This window comes from Mycteria americana, chromosome 14, assembly GCF_035582795.1.
Source record: "Mycteria americana isolate JAX WOST 10 ecotype Jacksonville Zoo and Gardens chromosome 14, USCA_MyAme_1.0, whole genome shotgun sequence".
Taxonomy (NCBI): domain Eukaryota; kingdom Metazoa; phylum Chordata; class Aves; order Ciconiiformes; family Ciconiidae; genus Mycteria; species Mycteria americana.
In genome coordinates, this window is record NC_134378.1 from 933,579 (window position 1) to 954,993 (window position 21,415).

The 21,415-nt window shown below is 38.2% G+C and overlaps 1 protein-coding gene across 13 annotated transcripts in view; it reads left to right on the plus strand.

Moving 5' to 3' along the window:
* PHF20 (PHD finger protein 20) overlaps nucleotides 1-21,415 on the plus strand; it is a 76,630-nt gene that overhangs the window by 47,546 nt on the left and 7,669 nt on the right. For 10 of the 13 annotated variants that reach the window (XM_075517548.1, XM_075517543.1, XM_075517539.1 and 7 more), the window contains 7 exons: nucleotides 2,173-2,352; nucleotides 4,232-4,296; nucleotides 5,938-6,027; nucleotides 7,889-8,060; nucleotides 10,326-10,495; nucleotides 16,067-16,166; nucleotides 19,505-19,700. In XM_075517548.1, the coding sequence (XP_075373663.1) occupies nucleotides 2,173-2,352; nucleotides 4,232-4,296; nucleotides 5,938-6,027; nucleotides 7,889-8,060; nucleotides 10,326-10,495; nucleotides 16,067-16,166; nucleotides 19,505-19,700 (973 nt within the window). Of the gene's footprint in view, nucleotides 1-2,172; nucleotides 2,353-4,231; nucleotides 4,297-5,937; nucleotides 6,037-7,888; nucleotides 8,061-10,325; nucleotides 10,496-16,066; nucleotides 16,167-19,504; nucleotides 19,701-21,415 lie in introns of all 13 variants that reach the window. The other 3 variants (XM_075517542.1, XM_075517549.1, XM_075517541.1) reach the window with 2 other exon arrangements.

The window sequence follows — 21,415 nt, forward strand, 5'->3', positions numbered from 1 at the left end:
AAGAGTCTGTGTGCACAGATCTCGGCCCACAGGAAGCCCAGATGCCTTGTGCTCTTTGAAAGACTGGTGGGATCAAGGTGGCCATGGGGTTCTTCAGATGTTAAGTCCTGAAATTGAGTTGAGCTGTTGGGAGAGGGGAAAGTTAGGAGGCCTAAACGAAGGTTGTCTGGTTTGTATAGCTTTTTCTGTTGTAATTTTGGGGTTCCCTGAGATGGTGTTCTGTAAATATTTTTGGAACTTGATACAGAATGGTAGACAATCAGGAAAGCTCAAGAAAGGCTTGTTTACATGACTTTTCACCCTGTACTGCTACAAACAGTTTGCATTTCAGAAAGTTTGTTAGGACACTGGTGTTCCCAAACAGGTTAGGGAGTAGCTTAATCTTATTTTTCAGCTACCGTGTACCATGGAAAAAAGTTTTGTCTGTCTGAACTGATGATGTCTTGTTCAACCCACTAATCATGGAAGTCCTCAGATGAGCAAATTCTGTTAGGAAGAAGTCCTACAAAAATAGACCTGTGTTAGAAAAAACCAACCAAACAACAACCAAAAAACCCTCTTTATACTTATTGCTGCAAGAAGAGAAGTTAGTCCTGTTGAAAATGGAAGGCCATACACATACTGCAGTATCTTATCAAGGAGTATTTTCTGGTTTTGATACTTCTGCATACTGCAGAATCTTATCAAGGAGTATCTTCTGGTTTTGATAATTCTTCATGGACAAAACATGCTACTTCCTACAGTCTTGCAGTTTTTGAGGTGAATAAGCACCCAGGGAAAGGCAACAGTCAGTTGCCTGACTAGACAAAGGGTACTTCTATGAGATGATCTTGTGTGGAAATTTGGGGTTTGGTCTAACTTCTGTTTTCTGTTGTGGCTGCTCTAAAGCACTATTGGAGGTGAGTAGAAGGTAACTGTTTGGTTACAGAAATAGTTACAAAGGGCTCTTTTTCCTTTTTTCCCTTCAAGTTCTAATGCAACTTCAGAGTGAGAGGACCAGGGAAAAATTCATCTGATAGCCTTCGTATTTCTAGATCTTGGAATTTCTTTTGCCTGAAGAGATCTATTTGATTCTGAAAGTTCTATAATGATATATCTTAATGTGCCTTGTTATAGCTTCAACTTGAAATGTTGGTCAGGGCAGAGGACTTGATCCCATTTCTTCTCCTAAGTCTGTTCTCTTGGACTCTCTTCCTTCTGTTTTCAGTCACTTTCAGGTACTGCTCACAATTATTTAGTTAGAGGTGTCCAAATGAAATTCCAGCTGACATGTAAGTCTTCAGACAAGAAGGAAGTTGCCTTTCATATCCACTGAACTTTTGAGATGCTTATGATGATAGAATTGGATGTTCTTGATGAAAGTCAGCAAGCTGTCACCTTGGCTACTGCGTCTCCTTGACCAAGATACTTGATGTCATACTCCAAAATGGCAGTGTACTTGCCATGCAATGCCATGCAGCCTTAGCTTTTATCAGCTTCACTTCTCTTTTTCCATGTCCAGGGGTCTTTCAGTAGGAGTTGCTAGCTGTAGTTAGGAAAATGAGAACTATTTGACTTGACTTACATAGTAAATGGAATCTCAGATGAAGCCATGTCTGTATCTCATGATTTTTGTGAATTTGAGGTAGTGATCCTGAATTCTGGCATCTTGCTCTCAGTTGAAACACTGTTAGTTTCAGTGGTATGTATTTAAAAACTGCCCTTCCTTAGATGTGCAGAGCTTCTCTATGCCACTTCTATATGCCTCATTACAAAGCACACTTTGGAGAACTCTAATTAAATTAATGGGATCCATTTTCTTTTCTCTTAAAGAAACTAATAATAAAAATTACCTGACCCATATCTCTGCCAAACTGAACTGTTTCTCTTTCCATCTTTCTTCAAAGCCGCAGTATTTCTGGAAGAATAGAGCTTTGGGAAACGTGTGTGCATCCACTGTTTGTTTTGGGGGGAAAAAAAAACCACCACCAAACCAACAAAAGCATTACAGGTTTTGGCCTTTAAATCAGCTTCTGTTTAAAAGCTTTTCCGTGGTCAAGTTGCTAGGATTGTGAGTCGAGCAGTGTGTCTGATCAGAAATGTTCACATGGACTACCAGAGCTGCTGCTAGTGAAGTAGACTTACATTTTGAAAGTATTTAAAGCTTGGACTTCGTCTTTATTCTCTTTGTAGATGCTCCTCTGCACATAGCCCTAAGGAGTACCCCATATAGAGATGAAAAAATAGGAAAGAGAAGAACTTCAACTCCTGTAAGTGCATTAAATAGTCACCGACATTCTGTTAGAGAACAAACCAAGAACCACATAGCGAGATTGCTGCGGAAGCCTCAAGAAAAAGAAAGAGTTGAAAATGGTACGCCTTTTTAGTTTAACCTGAAAAAGTTAAACTTAGAAAAGTTCTGGAAGAGTTTTAAGCATTGTGAGGAAATGATAATGTTGACAGAAAGTATTCGGTGTACCTTCTTTTAGAGAGTTTAATTTTTCATGAATGTACCGCATGAGATGTTAAGTGGTGCTTTTTCACTGTTTCTTTGCAGTAGTTTTGAATGAAAAATAAATATAGGGAATTTGATAAGTTTTCTTGCTTATATGCATTGGGGTTTAATCTTCCCAGTCAGTGTGTAATATTTTTAAGATGTAAAAAGTACTAAAGTATTTAAGGGTGTGAAAAGATTCTTGCTTATTTTTTGCTTGTTTGATACATGTCTTAATTTTGTTAAACTCTTGGTTGTCCAAAGCATTAAATAAGTAATCCTGAACTTGAGATACTTAAACTTAATAAAGCAAAAAATAGGGGGAGGAGTGGGAGAGGGGCAGGATGACCTAGTTTGTTCTTTTGTAGGGTTTTTTAATAGCATTTGACTACTTCTGGTAGTCAACATTCCTTGCTACTAAACATCTCTGAACAACTTTACTTCATGACTTTGACTGTTCAGTGGTATAGTGTAAACCCTGATTATACTGGAATCTACTATAATATAGGTGGGTAACAGCCATACAGGGGCCGGTGTGTGTGTGTGTATACATACAGACATATATAAAAATAATATATATTTAAATATATTATTTATGTACAAAAATAATATAAAATGATTTCCATACTTCCAGATTTACTACATCACCACTTTCCTTCAGATATGTGGTGAGAATTTGAGTCACAGTGATGAGGAAAACACAAAAAAATCCGTGCTTAGAATAGTCTATCTGAAACAAGTGATCTTTGTTCTAGAGATAGTCTTGAGAAGACCACCATACTTGCCTGTCACTGTTGGTCATAGTAGTCAGTCAGTACTTACCACCTCTGTTTATTCTTGGGCATCATTTGCTGTCTTCCCGTGTACAAAGGTCTGAACGAGATCCATTAGTGTCTCTTCATTGGGCTGACTCAGTGGGGCGTTTCTTATTTGAGAGTATGGCATATAGAGATTAAAATAAATTTTCACAGTGGTGGTGGAAGAGGTGACTGAGTACTCATCGTGGTCCTGAGTAGTGTCTCTGCCATTCAAGGAAATTGAGAGGGCTTAGGTCTTTTTATGTTTTTGCCAAAAAATCCTTTTTAAAAATATGGCTGTTGCGTGATGAAGTTTTAGGATTACATAAGGCAGTTGACCTTTCTCTTTGAGCCTGTGAACCTGTGAGGATGTTCCTAAACTGGGTAGCCTCCTTATCTGGTCTTTTTTCAGTGAGAATTCATTAGACTTCAGAGTGGTTGTAAGAAACAGTTTGAGACAAAAAGATTTTTCAGTACAGGGTTTTTGGAAGGTCCCGTTTATAATACTCATTCCTTGCAGGTTGGTTTGTTTTGTGTTTTGGGGGTTTTTTTGTTTGTTTTAGGGGGGTGTTTTTTGGTGGTTTTTTTTTTTTTGGAAAAAAAAAAAAGCCCTGCATTAACTGTGTTGTGCAGTTAAGAAGATAGCTGTACACAGAAATTTGCAAATACTTGGATTTTTTCAGATTTTTTAAAAGACATACTGGCAAGCTCAAGGGGATAAAGTGTGGAACAAAATGACAAATTTTTGTTATATTTATCACAGATATGTTGATAGTAACTGAAGTAGCATACTCTGCGCTTTCAGATATCTTAAAACAAATCAGATGATCTGACCATGCAAATTTCAATTCCCAAGTGAAAAGATGCAAAATTTTCCTACCCATGTTGACCTCAGTTATTCTCTTTGCCCTTATGGAAGAATAAAATGGCAGAACTTACTTGCATCCCTGTGTACGAGCAGGGAGAAGGAAGTGGTACCCAGAGGATCCTGGCCACTGGAGGACTAGGAGATGCCGACAAAGGAAAGTAAGAAGGAAGTTGGAAGCTCTGTGCTGAGACTTAAAAGATTAACGTCTTCTCTCCCCTCTCTCTCCCCTCTCTCTCCCCTCTCTCTCCCCTCTCTCTCCCCTCTCTCTCCCCTCTCTCTCCCCTCTCTCTCCCCTCTCTCTCCCCTCTCTCTCCCCTCTCTCTCCCCTCTCTCTCCCCTCTTCTTCCCCCCCTCAACAAATGGTAATGGAGGGGGGGGATGAAGTTTGTCTTTTGTGCTGTCAGTCATATTCCCTTTGATGGGCATGTAATTGGTATGGCAGGCTGCCATCAGTGTCAGAATTTAATGTGGCTGCTGGCAATGCACAATTTTAGCAGCCATCACTAATGACATGCCAAAAGAGAAATATAAGTGGCAAAGTAGCAGGAGATGTTCAAGGACTAAGAGGATGGGGAGATACAGAGCTGAAGACTGTCATGAGGAGGAGCTAGTGAGCATGTCTCCTGCATGCTCATCACAGCTGGTAGAATGGGACCGATTTCCGGTTTCTCAGAGCGAGCTGGTTGTACCACAATTTAGATTCACAGTCTAAAGCCTTAGATTGTGAATTGGGGAGTTTACTATTAGCATGTAGGAAAGAGGTTAACATAATACACTGGTATTGCTGGTTTGCTTCATGAGCGGTTACGGACCAGCTGGGGTTCTTAAATGTTTTATGTAGGAGAAGATTTCACACAGTATAGAGTGTCTTTAGGTGCTTATTCTGATATCAATAATGAGAAATTGAAATAGGTTTCTAAATGGGATGGTGAGTGGCTTAATCAGCTAAGCACTCTGAGAGCAGAGCCCTTTTGAGATGCAGGGCATCCTTCTGTAATAGATTTTATGGTTGCACCTATAATCTCGGCTGAATCAGGATAATTTACTTAAGGAACTGTATAAGTATCTATAGAAATTCTGCTGCAGAGACCTAAATCTGAAAGACAGGAGTTGTAAACAAATGCAAGGATTGCATCTGTTTGATTCCAAATATGGAAAGCAAGGGTTTGTGCACATTACCTTGCAGCAGGGTTATACTTTATGGCAAGTGCTCTGGAAGCATGCTTTGAGGATGGACTTGATTGAAAGATATCACCCAATCATTCAAAAATTATGGTGTGTTTTTTTTTTTATTCCCATAAAAATAGGATGGAGAATAGATGGTGAGAGAATAACAGTTAAAGCCAACTGAACCAGTTGTTACTCCAGTTTCAATGAAAACAAAATATTTGACTGAAGAACTGTACTAGAGTTTGGGGAGTTGGGTTTTGTCAGACTTCTTGTTACAATGCTACTGAAATGTTCAGGCATAATTTAGAAAATGGATGTAACAAATCCCCCAGTATTTTCTTTTTTAGTAATCTCTGAAGCACGTAAGTAGTAAATGGGCACTGGTGTACAGTTGATTTCGCCCACATGCTATTGTAATTTTGTTGTGGGACAATCAAAGTAGAACTTAAAACAGACCATACCAATTATGAGAGCTGGGAATTCTTACAAATAAGTTTTCTTGTTGGTTTTTTTTGCAGTGAACTGGCCCCGATTGTCCAGAGAAACCATGGAGGTCTTTAAGAAAATTAATAAGTGTAATAGGTGTGTATATATCTTAAAAATTAAATTGAAATGTTGTCTAATTTCAGCTGTTAAAGAACATGAGAAGAACAAAGAAAGAAAATCCAAAGACTATGGAAGGTCCAAGTCAAAGAAAAAGAAAAAAAAGAAAAAGAGAACTAAGCCTGGTAAAGCTCTTTTTTCTTCTGTAGAGGAAAACAGCTTCATTACTTTGTTTTGCCTGTTACCCAGTTCCATGCTCTTGCAGATAAGACTGTTTCTTAATTAATCTGTTATTTCTGATTTTATTAAGTGGTTAATGTTCAGTTGTGATTGGCAAGATAATTTATTTCCTGGTTGAGGTGTATCATTAATGCTGGATGACAGCTTATAATAGTGCCTGTAATGGCACAGAATAAATCCAACTCCAAAATGGATATGTCAGTCTTTAAGTCTGGCTTTTCATTAGCAAGTGTACTTATATGCAAGTTTTACCCAGTTAAAGAGGGTACGGATCCCCTTGATTTGTTACCAAGTACCCCATGTACCAGATGTTCTCAGTTATATGAGTTACTTTTGGGGCTCCTGTATGAATGATGGAGTTTGGAAATGTTGATGGGCCCTCTTTTTCTGCTGTTAACCTTGCTATTTCTTACATCTTCACTTAGTATGGGATTTCAGAGGCTGTGACAATGAGCTCTGTTAAACCTGTCACATCCTAAATTTTTTTCCTAGAGAGTAAATCTCTCCTCTCCTGGAGAGATGAAGTAAAAGCCTGATTTAAAATCTATACTCATAGTGTTGTCCCTCTGCCTCGTAACATGCTGTTCTACCTACATTACTAGGGTTGTACTAGGAACATGTCTTCTCTGCTTTCCTCGGCCACTTCATACTTTGAACTTCATATGTAGGCCCAGGTGTAACTGGTGATTGGGTTCTTCACTTCTGAAAATAGCAATTTATTCTAAAAGATTTCTCTAGTGAAATGTTTGCAGATCAAACGTGGCAACTCTCTCTGCCATGATGGATGTGTAGGCTCATTAACGCAGCATGTTTCAATCTGGTATGCATAATTTGTTAAACTAGAGCTCCTTATGGGGGCGTTTCTGAGATGGGAGAGAAAATACCTTACCTTTTGTTTGCTGCCATTAAGAAGTAGGGCAAGCTGTCACGAGAGAGTAGAGGGGAGGAAAAAAACACGGGCAGACTGACTCAGAATTGTACTGAAACAAATCATTTTAGTGAGTTTCTAACTATATGATGCCCTCAAATACAATAATCTGTAAACTTATGCAATAGTTGCACAAATAATACCCACAAACTGCTTGTCCATCTATTCTTGGGTTTTAAAATGTTGCTTGCCTGTTTTTGATGTTGCCCTTGTGGTTCTCTGGTCCATTGAACTATCTACCTTCTCCAGATAACTGATTGGAGGGTACTGCTTATAATGGCAGACAGCCTCAATTTATATACAGTGCAGGACGTGACGAATAGGTGCTTCACAGAGGAATTGTTCTAGGTGTTTTCTCCACACGTTCCTAATCAGGGCTTTTCTTTTCTATCCATTCATCCTGTTCTGTACATACACTAGGAAAATAAGAGAAGAGATGCTTTCTGTCCACTTTGTAGCCTGTGAGATTAGGGAATGTGTGTAGCCCATCTGAATGATAGTGGGATGTGAGGGAGAGGTCTGCAGTCAACAGTGCTTCTGTAGAAGTGCCTGTAATCCAAAAGCATTTGTAGACATACTGACCCTGAAGAATAGTTAGGTTTAAGTAACCAGTCTTTTCAGCCTTTTTCACTTACGTCAGCAGTGAAGGAATGCTGAGCTGCATAAGACTTTTCTGGTTCAGACAATAACTTTCTTGCCTCTAGAAAGCTTGCAAATCTTTCAGCAGCATAGTGAAGTCCTAGAGTCCTAGCATATTGAAGTGGAAACTGTTGCAGTGAATTATACATGCCTGCTGTGGACATGCATGGACTGTTTTTTCTTCTGTCAACTGTTCTTGACCACAGATTTCTAATAATAATGCTTCTTACAATTTTACAGAATACTCTGGCAGTGAAGAAACCACAGATATTTCGCAGGAGCTTTCTCCTGAAAAATCGGTTGTCACAAAATGTATTTCTTCAAATAAATCATCTGCCCACCCAAGCACACTGCTACACTGCTCTGATTCTGGACAGCACAGAGGAAAATCAAAAACAAATGGTAAGATGACTCTCCTCTATGGCTTGCTGATTCTGTCTTTCATTACCGGTAAATGTGTGAGCTGCACTAATATACACAAAAGCCAGTACTCATGATGTAAATTTGGCTATTCTTACACAGGACTTTGTGCATTTCCTTTCCCCTGCCTGAAGAAGTTTAACCCAGTTCATTTGCCACAGCTTGATATTGCTGCTTTTTGCTTTGACTTTTATCTTCACAGAAGCTTTAAGACTGTTGCCCTTATTTCAGAACTCAAACTCATTTTGCACCTTTTTGCAGAACCTTATTAACTCTATAATAACAATGTTCAGACTTCAGTAATTAAATTTTTCGTATTTCCTAAGGTTTCCTCAAAGTAATAACTCATTCAGAGTTAAAAATAGATGCTATGCAAGTTTTATACAGTATGTGTGCTGTGTTCGAGAGACCACTGGATGCGGTTATGTGTAGTTGTATAGATACAGTATAACACATGGTTATAATGGCTTTCTGAGCTTCATAATGATGAGAAGCTCTTGAGTAACTATTTATTAGTGTCTTCATAGTACTTCATAAACAGAGCTCATAAAAATGTGGCTGCTTTGTTCCAGCTTTCCTAATTTTTAATATCTTAGTCCATCTTGCTATTTACTATCACAAGCTGGTACAATAAAAACGGAAGACAAACATTTTGTTCTTTTTGTTATTCTTAAAGCTCACAAATTTGAAGGAAATGGTAGATGTGTGACAGCTTGATTATGTACAGGAACCTTAAATTCCTTATTGTACAGATACACTGTTGGTGACCATTTGATTTTTTTTTTGACACAACTGTTTTATTGTTTGGTATTAGGCAAAATGTAAAAATTAAGTTCAGTTAATTCCATTATATAGGGAAAACAGGAAACGTTAAGAACTACTGAAGCGCAGGTGTAGATAATGTCTTAAAACATGTTCTGCAAGTCTGATCAGTTGCTTTTTTGGAGCATGTTGACCACAGAATGTACTCGCAGTTTAGTAACTTGGCCATCAGTTGCTCTGATTTCTTTTGATTAGTTCATAGACATTGAAAGATGTGAAAAGTATTGGAAATGGTTTTACTCCATCCTTTTCACAACTGCTTTGCTGCTTTTTGCATCTGCAGAACTTGTACTAACAATAAAAGCAGTACCTATATAAATAAGATCTGATAATAAAACCCTTGTGTAGAATCAAAGTGCAGCGTGCTTAACCTGTTGCTTCCAGAGTACTTCAGGAAAGAGTGTCGTATCTCAGAGGAGAAGTAAAACTTAAACATGAAAATTAACTAATGCATTGGCTTCTCAGCCCCTTAAATTTGAGAACAGATGTTTCTCCAAAAGATCTAGTTTATACCACAGACTTGGTTTTTTATTTCCACAGTCCTGTTTTACAGGCTGTGATCAAAATAGTTTTACCCAATATAGGTGAGAGACTACAATCTAGTTAAGAGTGAGTAAAATTTTTACCTTCCACTCTCCTCCAAATTAGAGTATTTCCCAAATAATTACAATCCTTATCGTCTCCCTCTCACTCTCCCATTCTATCCCCAAGGAAGGTGTAGATGTTGCATTAATATTATTGACGTAAGCATCTCAATTTAGCATGTTGTTCAGTAAAGATTTTCTTGGCAGTTTTGTTCAATCCACAGAGATGCATTAATGCTTTAAGTAGTGTGGGAGCATTCTTAAAGAATACCCTGGGCAGTGCACTGCCCCTGAATTGGTAGATGTGTCCTCAACAGGAGCCTAAATGAAAATAATCATTTCTGAAGCAGGATTAAATTCTGTGTTGGACTCTGAATGTTTCTGTAATGGAGATGCTACTTTGTGAGATCAAATGGTTCATAAGACAGAACCCTCTTATCTCTTTTTTTTGGGAGCTCTACACTTGCCTTAGTACCAAGTCACAGTTCTATACGAATTGCAGAAACTAGTCTGAATTCTATTTGAATTTATAAATCTGGTTTTGTTTATTATACTTACTTGTCTAAAGAGTCTTTGTGTCTTTGGTTTGAGGCACTATATGTTGAGAGCACAGCTTTAATGACAGAAGCTGTTAAGCTGGAATATTTTGAAGGAGCTATTAATGAGAATCTAAAACTTCATTATGCATATGCACAATGTAGTAACATTGTGATGTTCCTTAAATTACATGGTGAACTCATGCTTTTAGAAATGTATGTCTTGCATACTCGGGATGAAATCTTAAGAGTTACGTGACCTTTTTGTAATTACTTGGGATTTTATCCAACTACTTTTTGTACAGAGGATGACACCCTGAGTGAGTCATCTATGGATAGCTTGCTTTGGAGTGATGATGACTGCAGTCAGGATGTTGATGTAACCACGAACCCTGATGAAGAAGTTGAAGAAAGTGATTTTGAGATTGTTCGGTGTGTTTGTGAAGTAAAAGAAGAAAATGACTTCATGATTCAGGTATGAAGTGGAGGGTGAGTGCACATTTTGGTGAATACAGTGGAAAGTGTCAGTGGAAAACGTATTGTAGAAATATGCACAGGTACATTCTGTACATGAAATAAACTATTGTTGTCCTCTGAAATAATAAATTTTTTTAAGATAACCCGTCAGGGTGAGCAGCTGCTATGATAGGTGGAAAACTTTGTGGTTTTGATACAGTTTATGAAAAATCTTCAGTTTGTTTTTTTATCGAAGGAAAGTGGAGGAAGAGGGACAATTCTATACTAGCCATTAACGGTTGGCTTGTCACTTGTGGATTTGCATTTTTCTAAAAATTAGAACACTTCCTAGGTTTAGAGAATACATATTTAAAATCAGTGGCTTTCTATCTGGCTTTTTTGCTTCCCTCTAATTCCGAGCATGTTCAGAACATTGCTGTGAGATGGTGATACCCTTCTACTTCTCTGCCCTCGCAAGAAGCTTGACTTAAACGTACACTCCTCTAGATAGGATGAACAAAAAAAAAATCATGACTTGAGTGTCTTGTTTTGAAGCAGAGATGCATTTGTCCATTCTGCAGCTTCTTCTGTAGTTTGTAAATTCAGAGTTCCTAATCTGCATAAGGCCATCTGTCCGTTCTCAATATATGTACTCTTTTTAAACCAACTTTACAGAAAACTGTTTCCAGCCAGAGCAGTGTCTATTATCTCTCCCACTTAAAACTGTCAATAGAAGCCTCTTTGGAACTGTCCTGGCTGTTCACTTTTACTTTTTGAGATGTTTGTAAATTACCAGGAAACCACTCCTGACATAGCTGCTCTCAGCCATTCCACCCACTTCCTATTAATTTCAAATAGTGAAGTCAAACATATCAAATAAAAAACTTCTTCGGCATTTTTTTTGCTCTAGTTCATTTTGCCACTGCTGCTTATGTGAGCTGCATGGTCCCCTTTGGTAATTCCCCCTAAGTCTTGTAAGAAGCATATGCAGGGGCTTAAGTGTGTGATGCTCTTGAACCTAGATCACGAGCTTTTTTGTAGTTGCCCTTCTGAAGAAATGAGTTTTTTCTTTCTTTCTTTTTTTTTTTTTTGGAGGCTCCCACCCTTCCTATCTAGATAACTTTTTTGCTTGTTGTGGGACCTTAGTTCAAAGTGACAGCAGTGTAGCTTGGCAGCTGTGCTCGTTGCAAATTTTAAGGTAATTACAGCATTCTTTTGAGAAGGTTGTTTTATTTGTGAATGGATATGGCATGACACTGACTTCAGAAATATTTTTCTGGCACGCGAAGCTCACCCTCATCTGCAACTTTTGAATTCGCTTTCCCAGGCATTCTGTTGCTAATTTTTGTGAGGTTTGAATCCCACTTTATGGGACTCCTTACTGAGATAGTTGCTGGCATGTTACTGTGAACTGTGTTTCTTTTTTGCTGTTTGGAACTAGGAGGAAAGACAGAAGCAGATCTATACCTACCTCACAGCTGCTGCTGATTTTTTGGTGGACTTTATTGCTTGAATGGAGGCAGAAACCTGTTAAGGAGAAGAGGGGGTGCACTGTTTTAATTGTAGTGTGAAGAATTCTTGACTTCTGCAGCAGGACAGTAGAAACACCTTTTTTTCTCTGAACATCAACAGCCTAATTCTAAAAATTTTTAATAGGGCTAGCTAATGCAGCTAAGTTTGATTTTTGACCTCAACAGTCGAGTTTAATGGCTAACTTCACCGGGTAGTTTTCTTTGGCCTTCCATGCTATTTTATGGAGATTTGCTCTGGAAGGTATGACACTTTTTCTGTTAGTGCTGAGTTAATTTTGATGGGCACCTTTGTATTGGTGTTGGATCCTGACAATGCAGGGCAAAAGATACCTTGTGCATTAGTAGGAAAGGGTGCTGTGATGGGCAGTGGTCAAAATTAGATAAATAGCATCTGAGTATATAGGAGGAAAAGGAGTCTGACAGTTGGGAATAAAGGGGGCCGGCTGCCTTCTGAGGAGATGGTTCAATGAAAAACACAAAGCTATGGTCTGGAGTATAGTTTTCTGGCAAATGGAGGCTCAACACTAGTCTGTGATTGCAGAATGCAGAGAACTGTTAGCTAGCTCAGGACATAGTCTATGGATAGCTTTCATGTAAGGTTTCATGGGCTGCTTCAGAGATCGATTTTCCAGGTTGAACTAGTTTGGGGTCTTTTTGAGTGTATTGCAAAGTTCTAAACACTTTAGCTGTGTTGTAAAAGAATTGTCTAGGAGAGCAGGTATTCCCTCTGGAAAGGAGATGCAGATTGGCCGTGTGGTGAGTACCTGCATTCATTACAGGGATTGAAGCAATAGGAATTGGGGAGCAAGGAGCTGGTAACAAGATTTTGGGAGGGTAGGTTGCTTAAGATACCAAATGCTGTGGTCCCCACACCTTTCTGTCAGCCTGTAGTTTTTGGGAAAATGTTTTGAACAGTCTGGTCTTCTGTTGTTGATGTAGAAATGCCTGAGTTAGCTCTTTAAGTACAGAGCATTAATACAAAGCAAAGATGCTATGTTATAGAACTGTGGAATTACGACAAAGGGAACCTATCTTCAGCTTTTCAGAGGTGTAGTGCTGAGATTGACACTTCCCTTTGACTTTATAGGGTGAGAATCCTGTGTAGTTGTCATAACTTTATAAGAAGGAAAGATTTCTTCCCTATTTCCTACTCAGACTTTAATATGACACTTAGAAACTTGAATTTGGAAGTGTCTACCCTAAAGAACTTGCATTTAGACTTGCCCTCCCTTCCTGAAGATATGTAATTTTGCTCCGCGTATGGGTTTTTAGAAGACTATTGTCATTCTTTGCACTTGTCTCCATTGGGGTGTTTATTCTGCCCCTGCTTATTACTCTGACAAGATCTGACTGAAATATGCTGACGCTTGGGGTACTTGTTTGAGCACGTGCCTGTGTGCCAATCTGCCTTGACTTGGTGTCAAAATCGGGAGCCAGGGCAGTTTCCCGTGCATGTGACTGGAGGTTCATTCCTCCTAGGATATGTGTATGGTGCCCTCTTACAAGAGGGAGAATGGTAAGTCATTCTCTCTTTGAACTGCGGTCATTTCCATGAATGTGCTGAATTTAGAAATAATGAGGAAAAAAGTTAATTTTAAAAACAAGCAGCACCTTTATTTTTCCTGAAAGACTGGGGACCATTAAGGTTTAATGAAACTCTTACACAGTTAAACCGACAGTTTGTTCCATTTAGGTCTTTAAACTAATAATAAAACCCCCCAAAAATTCAGCCTAGAGATTTTGCAAAAAACTCTTCCTTTATCTTGAACTTGCCTTAAAGTAATTGTCTCAAGCAATTCGTGCATAAATACCATTCATTACACCGGGATGCAGACACAGGGTTTTGCATTTAAAGTAAGTACCTGCCTCAGTAAGTAGAAGATAAAACTGGAAAAAAGTATAAAAAATGATATATCATTGGTCAATACTGTTTCATTCCAGTCTCTATAACTTTGGAAGGAGGTTACTAGACTTCATTTATGGAGCCTGTGTAAAGCAGTAGCTTAGCATTGCCACGTGTTACTTCTGAAGGCACAGACCTCCCTTTGTAGGGTAAGGCTTGGGCCCGGAGAAGTCCAGACAAAATGTCATTGTCCCTTCCTTTTGGTTTTTATACCTAAATGTTGGTGAATTTGTGTGTGATGTAGAGAATTTTGGGGCTGGATTTGGTGACCTTGGAGGTGATGGTTGTAAATGGACTTGGGATATTTTTGTTCTGGTAGATGAAAAGCTGCTTCAAATACAATCCCATTGGGTTCGGTTGTTTCTTTCGCATTTGAACTTTGATTTAAATATTGTTGCACAACTCTGCATGTTTTTCCTCTTCAAAATCTCTTATTTGGCTTGCTCTGAATCTCCCTACTACTGCCTGGACAGGGGGTAGCTTCTGTGTAGCATGTGTCTAGAGCAGTAAGCCTGTAGCCTGGCCAGCCAAGCTGTGAAGTAGAACATGTGGATAAAAGGAAGCACCTGTGCCCTGATGAGGTGGATATTTAAATATCAGTTGAGTAAAATAAAAAAAGCTGGGATGCTTCATTAGAGTTCTAGGCAAACTTGCCTGGAAAAATCACCAAGTGTAGCTCTGTGCCATATGGCATGATTTACAGGATGCAAGTGTAACTAGGTCCAGGAGCTCCCTTTGTATTTTTAGCACACAGTCTATTTTTCTTAATCTGTTGTCTTCCTTTTAGGACACCTTTTTCTGGCTCTACTAATCATCTTTGTGAAAGGAGGATGGTGTCTCAGCCTCTTTTTGAAAACATCTCCTTATTGCTTTAGGACTGTTTACCCATTTTGTAAGGCAAAACATTGTTAGTCCCATCTTTCAGAAACTCCTTTCTCTAACCTTCTACGTTCTCCATTCCCAGTGCTTCTATTTCCTCCACACCTAGACCACTAATTTAATACAATGATGTATTCAAAAACTGGTGGTCCCTTTCTGTCTCTCATAGCTTGAGGAAAGGCAGCAGATAAGAGCAGCATTAATAAAAGTGGTATAAGTAGTGTTCAACACAGATGAGATGTTTATCAAGTCAGCATCTTTGTAGGTCAGTGAAGAGCAGCATCTAAGATTACTTGCAGTTGCTGCTTGTGTTTGTTTTAGCTCATTTTGAAAACCTTTGCCAGTATTGATGAGATCTCTGCATTAAGCTTTTGGCTTGTGCTCCAAGAAATAAAGGTTATGATCTATTGTCTCACTGCTTGTCAAAATAGTAATTCTGAGCTGACACCACAGTTTCAAATCAAAATTGACTTAATATTCTTATGTGGGGTTTTGTCCCATGTTTCAGTTGTCTTTAGGCTGTAGTTGAAGTTTTGTCTGCTTGTTAAAAGTGTGTGTGGGGGGAGGGGGAATGACTGAAACAGAACATGTGGATATAGTTTTTCCTGCTCTAAAACTGTATGACTTTAAGTACAGTGATTGTATTTTAAATAGCATAACTGTGCTAAAAAAGTAGGGCCAAGTTATATTCAGTCCTTGCCAATATGATTGCTCACACTTGGAAGGATGTCGGAAGTTTTTAAAGCTACTACAGCTGCATCTGTACTTTTATATTAGTAGAGCTACCTGTGAAATAGATAAAATGTTAGATACAAGTATCAGTAAAGCATAATATTGGCTAGTCCTATGTGACATAGGATTTTATAATTGAATGTGATTTACTGTTTGAGGGGGGAACTTTTTGATTCAGAAAACTTGATATATTTTGCTAAAGAAAGCTTGATTGCATACTGTTTTCTGTCCTGATTATGTGTGCATGCATCTTTCACAAAGATTTTCACCTCCAAAGGGAACATTTTTGCACCTTTCAGGATCTCTGCTTCCACTTGTAATTGTTGTCATTCTCCAGAAATCCATGTGAAAAGTGTGTGGGAAGGGTTCAAATTTTATTGTAGTCTGATTCTTTAATGTATTTGCTTGTAGCTGGAAGAGGGGGGTGGGTATTAATACACCTTTTTGTCTTAAAATATGTACATGATGTCTCTTAATTGAGGTAATTTATTGAGCTCCTTCTAGGCTTCATTTCTGTTGATGTGCACTTCTTGACTTTAAACAGTGTGAAGAGTGTCTATGCTGGCAGCATGGAGTCTGTATGGGTTTACTGGAAGATAATGTACCTGAGAAATATACCTGCTATATTTGTCAAGATCCTCCAGGTACAGAAATTTAAGGTTACAGAGCCTTCTTATATATGTAGTAACTTTATTAGTTTTTATATATATATATATATATATTGCAAAGATTAATTTTTTTTTTGCTCCCCTAGCTGTGTCCGTCATTATAGGTAATTGAGTTCAGTTATAGATACAGAAAGTTTAATTTGTGTGAATGTACATGAGTCAATATTGTGGAATTACAGCTGGACAGGAATGGAAATGAATGTTTTAACTGCAATGACCATCTGTCACATATTTGTCAGTAATAAGGATTGTACTGTCTGGCTATGGAACATTATTTTAGAAGCACTCGGGAAACAAGCGAAGACTCCCTCCCCATGGGCACCTCTTACAGGATATGACTGCAGCTTTCCTCCAACAAGACCAGGCTTACGCATTCTTTAAAATAAGTCAGCAAGAGGCTTGCTGGTTCTCAACAGCCGGGATGTGCTAGTGCTTGTTATGGAAAGGCACTTGCAGTCCATATATATAAATAAAAATATAAATTGTCTGGGGCAATGCAGTCAGAGCTGATTAAGCAATATGTTCTCTACTCCTAACTGTGTATTTTAAAATGTCTTAGTCCATCTTATGCAGCAGGTAAAATTACACTTATCGTGGATCTCTTCTGACTTCCTACTCTATGAATTATAAAGCCTCACTGAATGTGAAACGGATGAGGTTCGGGCTTGAGTCCATGTTCATAAATTATGAGAAAATGGGATCTCTGTTTGCCTAATCACAAGACCTTTTTGGTTTATATACATATTTGCATTGTGATCTCTGCTTTTTTTGGCTGTTTAAAACTACTAAGTCTTTGATAGCTTAACTCATTGATTTGTGTAGTTATATACTAATGTTGTTTGTACTCATAGCAAGGAAGACATGCTATGCTTACATTCAGTTATCTAAGTAGTAAAATAGTTTAACATTTGTTTAAGTTTTTTTTACAGTATCTTGTGTCCAGGATTTTAACCCTCTATTTTCAAGATATTTTGCTTTGATTTGTGTCAATTTGAGTTAGTCTTAACTAAAGTGCACATGCAAACTGAAGTTGTGCTATCACACTTGAACTATTTGTACTTAGTGAGAAACTTTATCAGAAGTTTCAGAACTTTATAATGTTTTTTGGTAAAAGCTGATTACAACTAACACTTCATTTGCTTCATTAGTTTAATCACTTTTATTAACTATTGATTTGAAGATCCTGAAATTTTATTTTATTTATTTATTTATTTGGGCTTAATTTTTACCTCTGTCTTGGAAAAGAAAAACTTATCCAACTTTTTGACTGCAAAAGTGGTTTCTCAGTTTCAGTGGATCTGCTGTCGGCTTGAAATGAGCTAAATAGGCTTTATGAATCTGCAAAGAAGTTGCTTTTAAAACTGGGCATGGCCATTCAGCAAACTCTTATTTAGGAGCCTTCCCCAGTTTAGTGCTGGGACTTGTAACAGCACCATTCATGTTATTGGAAATAAAAGCAAGTTTAATGTAATTATGCCTAAAAACTGTACCAACTGTCATTGTAGACAGTTGGGGTTTTTTTGAGTCGTGGGATTTTTAAGAGACTTGTTAACATTTACCCTTGCTTAAAGATGATCGGGATGCTTATGATGTGACAGAATCATTCAAGCCATAGAGAGCATACATTGTGGGATATCGTCTTGTGTCTTCTCTTAAGCTTATACACCTAGAAAGAGAGCACTTTTTGTCTCTGAGTACACCGCTAAGGAAACAATGCCATGGATGGGCTTCTGTTGGATAATTTCAGCGTTAAGATGACCATGGAGTTCTAAAATTCACGATTTTATTCTTGTGGACTGAACTTCATTTTGTCACAGATGGTAGCTTCTCTAACACAAAAATAAATGTGTAGGGGTTAATACAGGTATGTCAGGAATGTCTCCAAAGTGGTTCTGGCCATACCTAGAAGATCTCTTGCTTGATACAGCCTATCTGCCTGAAAAGTTGAGCTGTTATAGCCTTGAAAATTCGTTCTTCCCTGTGTGGGTTTCTGTTTGAGCGTTTTTGGAGGTCTTGCCTCAAAACATGGAGTATTGTTCTGTGCAGCCTAGTGGCTGAGTGTGCTTACAAGCTCACTCGTTTGCTTTTACTCCTTTACTGAGACAAAGCATTAGTATTGAATTTAAGTTTGAAAGTGTCCTTTATGTCCATGGATGTTCATATAGGGCATGATATAGAAACCATTTTGCTGCCATTCTATAACTACCATCCAAAACCATATGAATACCTGTGACCAAGTTCTGCTCATTTCTCAGTACGGCTTCCAAAGAGTAGTTTTGCTTCATTGTGCCAAAGTTAATAGCATGGACAGCAATGCTACTTAATATGCATGTAGTGCAATCCCTTGTTCTTACTCTGCTGCCTAGTAACTTTTTTTTTAGCTTCTCCTTAACTGCTGAAACTTCTAGTCAGTATTAACCTGCTTATATTGGAGACATTTTGTGAATATCTGAGTCTGTGCTCCAATGTTGTCTCTCGTTTTGTAGGTTCGCTGACTGGGCTGTATATAGGCCAGTGAATGATGTGGTGTTTCTCAGGGTGCTGAGCTTCTGAGAACATCTGTTGTAACAATACATTTTACAGGGTGTGTGGGGGCTTTTGTCGGGTTTTTGGCTTGGACTTTTTTGTTTGTGTTTTTGCAATTTAGCAAGCAACTGAAGTTCCACTCTTTCTTGCTAATACCATTTTGCTTGGCTTAAATTACTTTTACTGATGCATTTATCACATTTAACATAATTTCATTTCAGCTGCTGTTGATAGTCCAACCTCTTAAGCTAGAATTAGCATTATTAATAGCCTAACTTAGGTAACTTCTCCATCAGAACCTCATCATTGATGTCTTTAAAATTTACTTTTGAATGACTGTACTAATACGTGCATGATGCTTAAAAACAAGACCACTGGAGAAGGGAAGTTCACTGCCTTTTGCTGCATTTTTGTCTGCAGAGAGCTGTATTCAAACTGTAGCTTTAGTTATAACCATGGTTACTAGACAGTGTGATACCCTGCTAAAAATACACTTTCCTCTGTGCATCAGCCGCAATTACCTGTTGTGGATGTCCCTTGATGGAATTTGGGGTCTGAATGCTTTTACAGTTGGGCAGAGGTTTTTGACTGAGGTTATCATCTCACTTCCCACTTTATAAGTTCTTCATGTCTTCAGGGTTTTGTCTGCTATTATAGGATCTTTATTGGTACTGTTGATAAGAAAAACAAGCTGTTGCAAGACTTTGAGATAATAGGAATTACTACCAGTAATGTTAACATGCCATAGTTAATGCTTCATTTTAACACACTCATTACTGTTGCTTTAGGTCAGAGGTCCAGCTTAAAGTACTGGTATGAGAAGGAGTGGTTAAGTAATGGTCACATGCATGGCTTAGCATTTTTGGAAGAAAATTATTCCCACCAGAATGCCAAGAAGATAGTAGCCACTCACCAACTTCTTGGCGATGTACAGAGAGTGATAGAAGTACTGCATGGACTGCAGCTGAAGATGAGCATATTACAGTAAGCAGTATTTAAGTATCAGTCGGCATGTTCTCAACATGAATTAGATTTCAAATAGTAGAAAAATAACCAGAAATTCAGACTTATTTTTGTGCTTCTTTGTGGATATATAACTACATAGTTTGAATTGCTAACATGATCTTGGGAAAGGACTTGGCTGTTTAAAAACTATTTAAGTGTGTTGAGGAGTGTAAATTGACTATGTGTATGGAAGGGTTGGGAAAGTATGAAGGAAGGAGGGAGAAAACCAATAACAACAGCTTCTCCTAAAGCACCTGAATAGATCTAAGTAGCAAGAAGAGGATAGGCATATAACCTATGGCAGCATTCTTATAACACTTGCCTTCTCCATTCCAGTAATTCTAAATCATCACTTTTCCAGCAGAAATCAGATCTTTTTGTTTGGCGTAATGCGTTGCTCTGTTGTAGCGGGAGAGCAGTTGCACCTTCAGCAACCTGTAGCAATTCATTTCTACGCAAAGATTATTACAGATATATATGAAAAAATAACATATTCTGTAATCACTGTAGAAATCAGGTTTTCTGCATCCATTCCTGTTTAAAGTCATCCCTGGGTTCTGATGACTGAAAAAATATTTTTCTAACTCAAATCCAGCAGTTTTAAATTTATTTAATTCCATATTTATAAATTGATAAATTGTACAGCAGCAGCTATTTGGAAAGCAAAGCTTTTAGTGTTTCCAGTGTTCTTGAAAAATTTTTCCCTTCAATTTAATCTGTGGTGATGCAGTAGGGCCACTGGCAGTACCTGAAATGCTTAAACAATGGAATAATGCTTAAAGCAAAAGAGTAGCAATTTTAACATAGGGTTTTGCTTTTCCATTATGGTATCCTTTAGTCAGACCTGCAAGTAATCTCTTTCTCTTTGGAGACGGTGGAACACAAATATTGTAAGACCACTCCTTAGGCCTTTCTTAATAGCAAGACTTCAGATTGTGGCTTTCCAGTTGTAGAGTAAACTGAGATTTGCATAGCACTAAGGTGTGGAGCACTGGGCAAGTATGTGATGCTTGTTACAGACTTTGTTCCTTTTCCCTCCCATCCTGAAGTTGGTGTGATGACCTGGTTTAATTAAAGATGAGGTGTGGTCCTGTTAAGACCATCTTGTTAAAAGCTATAGCCCCTGTTTTCTTTATCATTACATAAATCAGAAGGGATTTTAAAAATTGCTGAATTAGAAGAATGATCATATTGTTGATGCAGATCTACCATCTAGGGGAGAGGAGATGATTTCACAGCTGCCTGAAGTTATTAGGAGAGTGTTGCTCAGTTTTCACGGAGGTGACAAAGGATCAGAGGTGACATTGACAGCTTCAGTGTCAATGGGAGGGAGAGCCAGTCTTCAGAAGGCAGTAATTAAAAGGTTGCTCAATTATTAAGTATTCAAATTTTCATCCTTATGTAGCTGGTGCATCATCTTTCAATTTTCTGTCTTCTGTAAAGTTATCCCTTGCTCTTTGCTGAGCAAAATAGTGCCTTTAGGTGTAGAATGTAAGTGGAGCTGGAATAGAAAGCTTTGGTAAATGAACACTTGGCTTTCCCTTTTCTAGGCGTGCCTTCAGGATTGCTCACCAAGGACGTCATAGACATGCAGTCCCTGGAGGCAGAGGCGCTTGTATAAAGCGGTCTGAGCAAGTCCTTGGCTGTTGTACTGACTGTAGTTTCCTCTGATAGACACTGAAGAAACCTTAGCT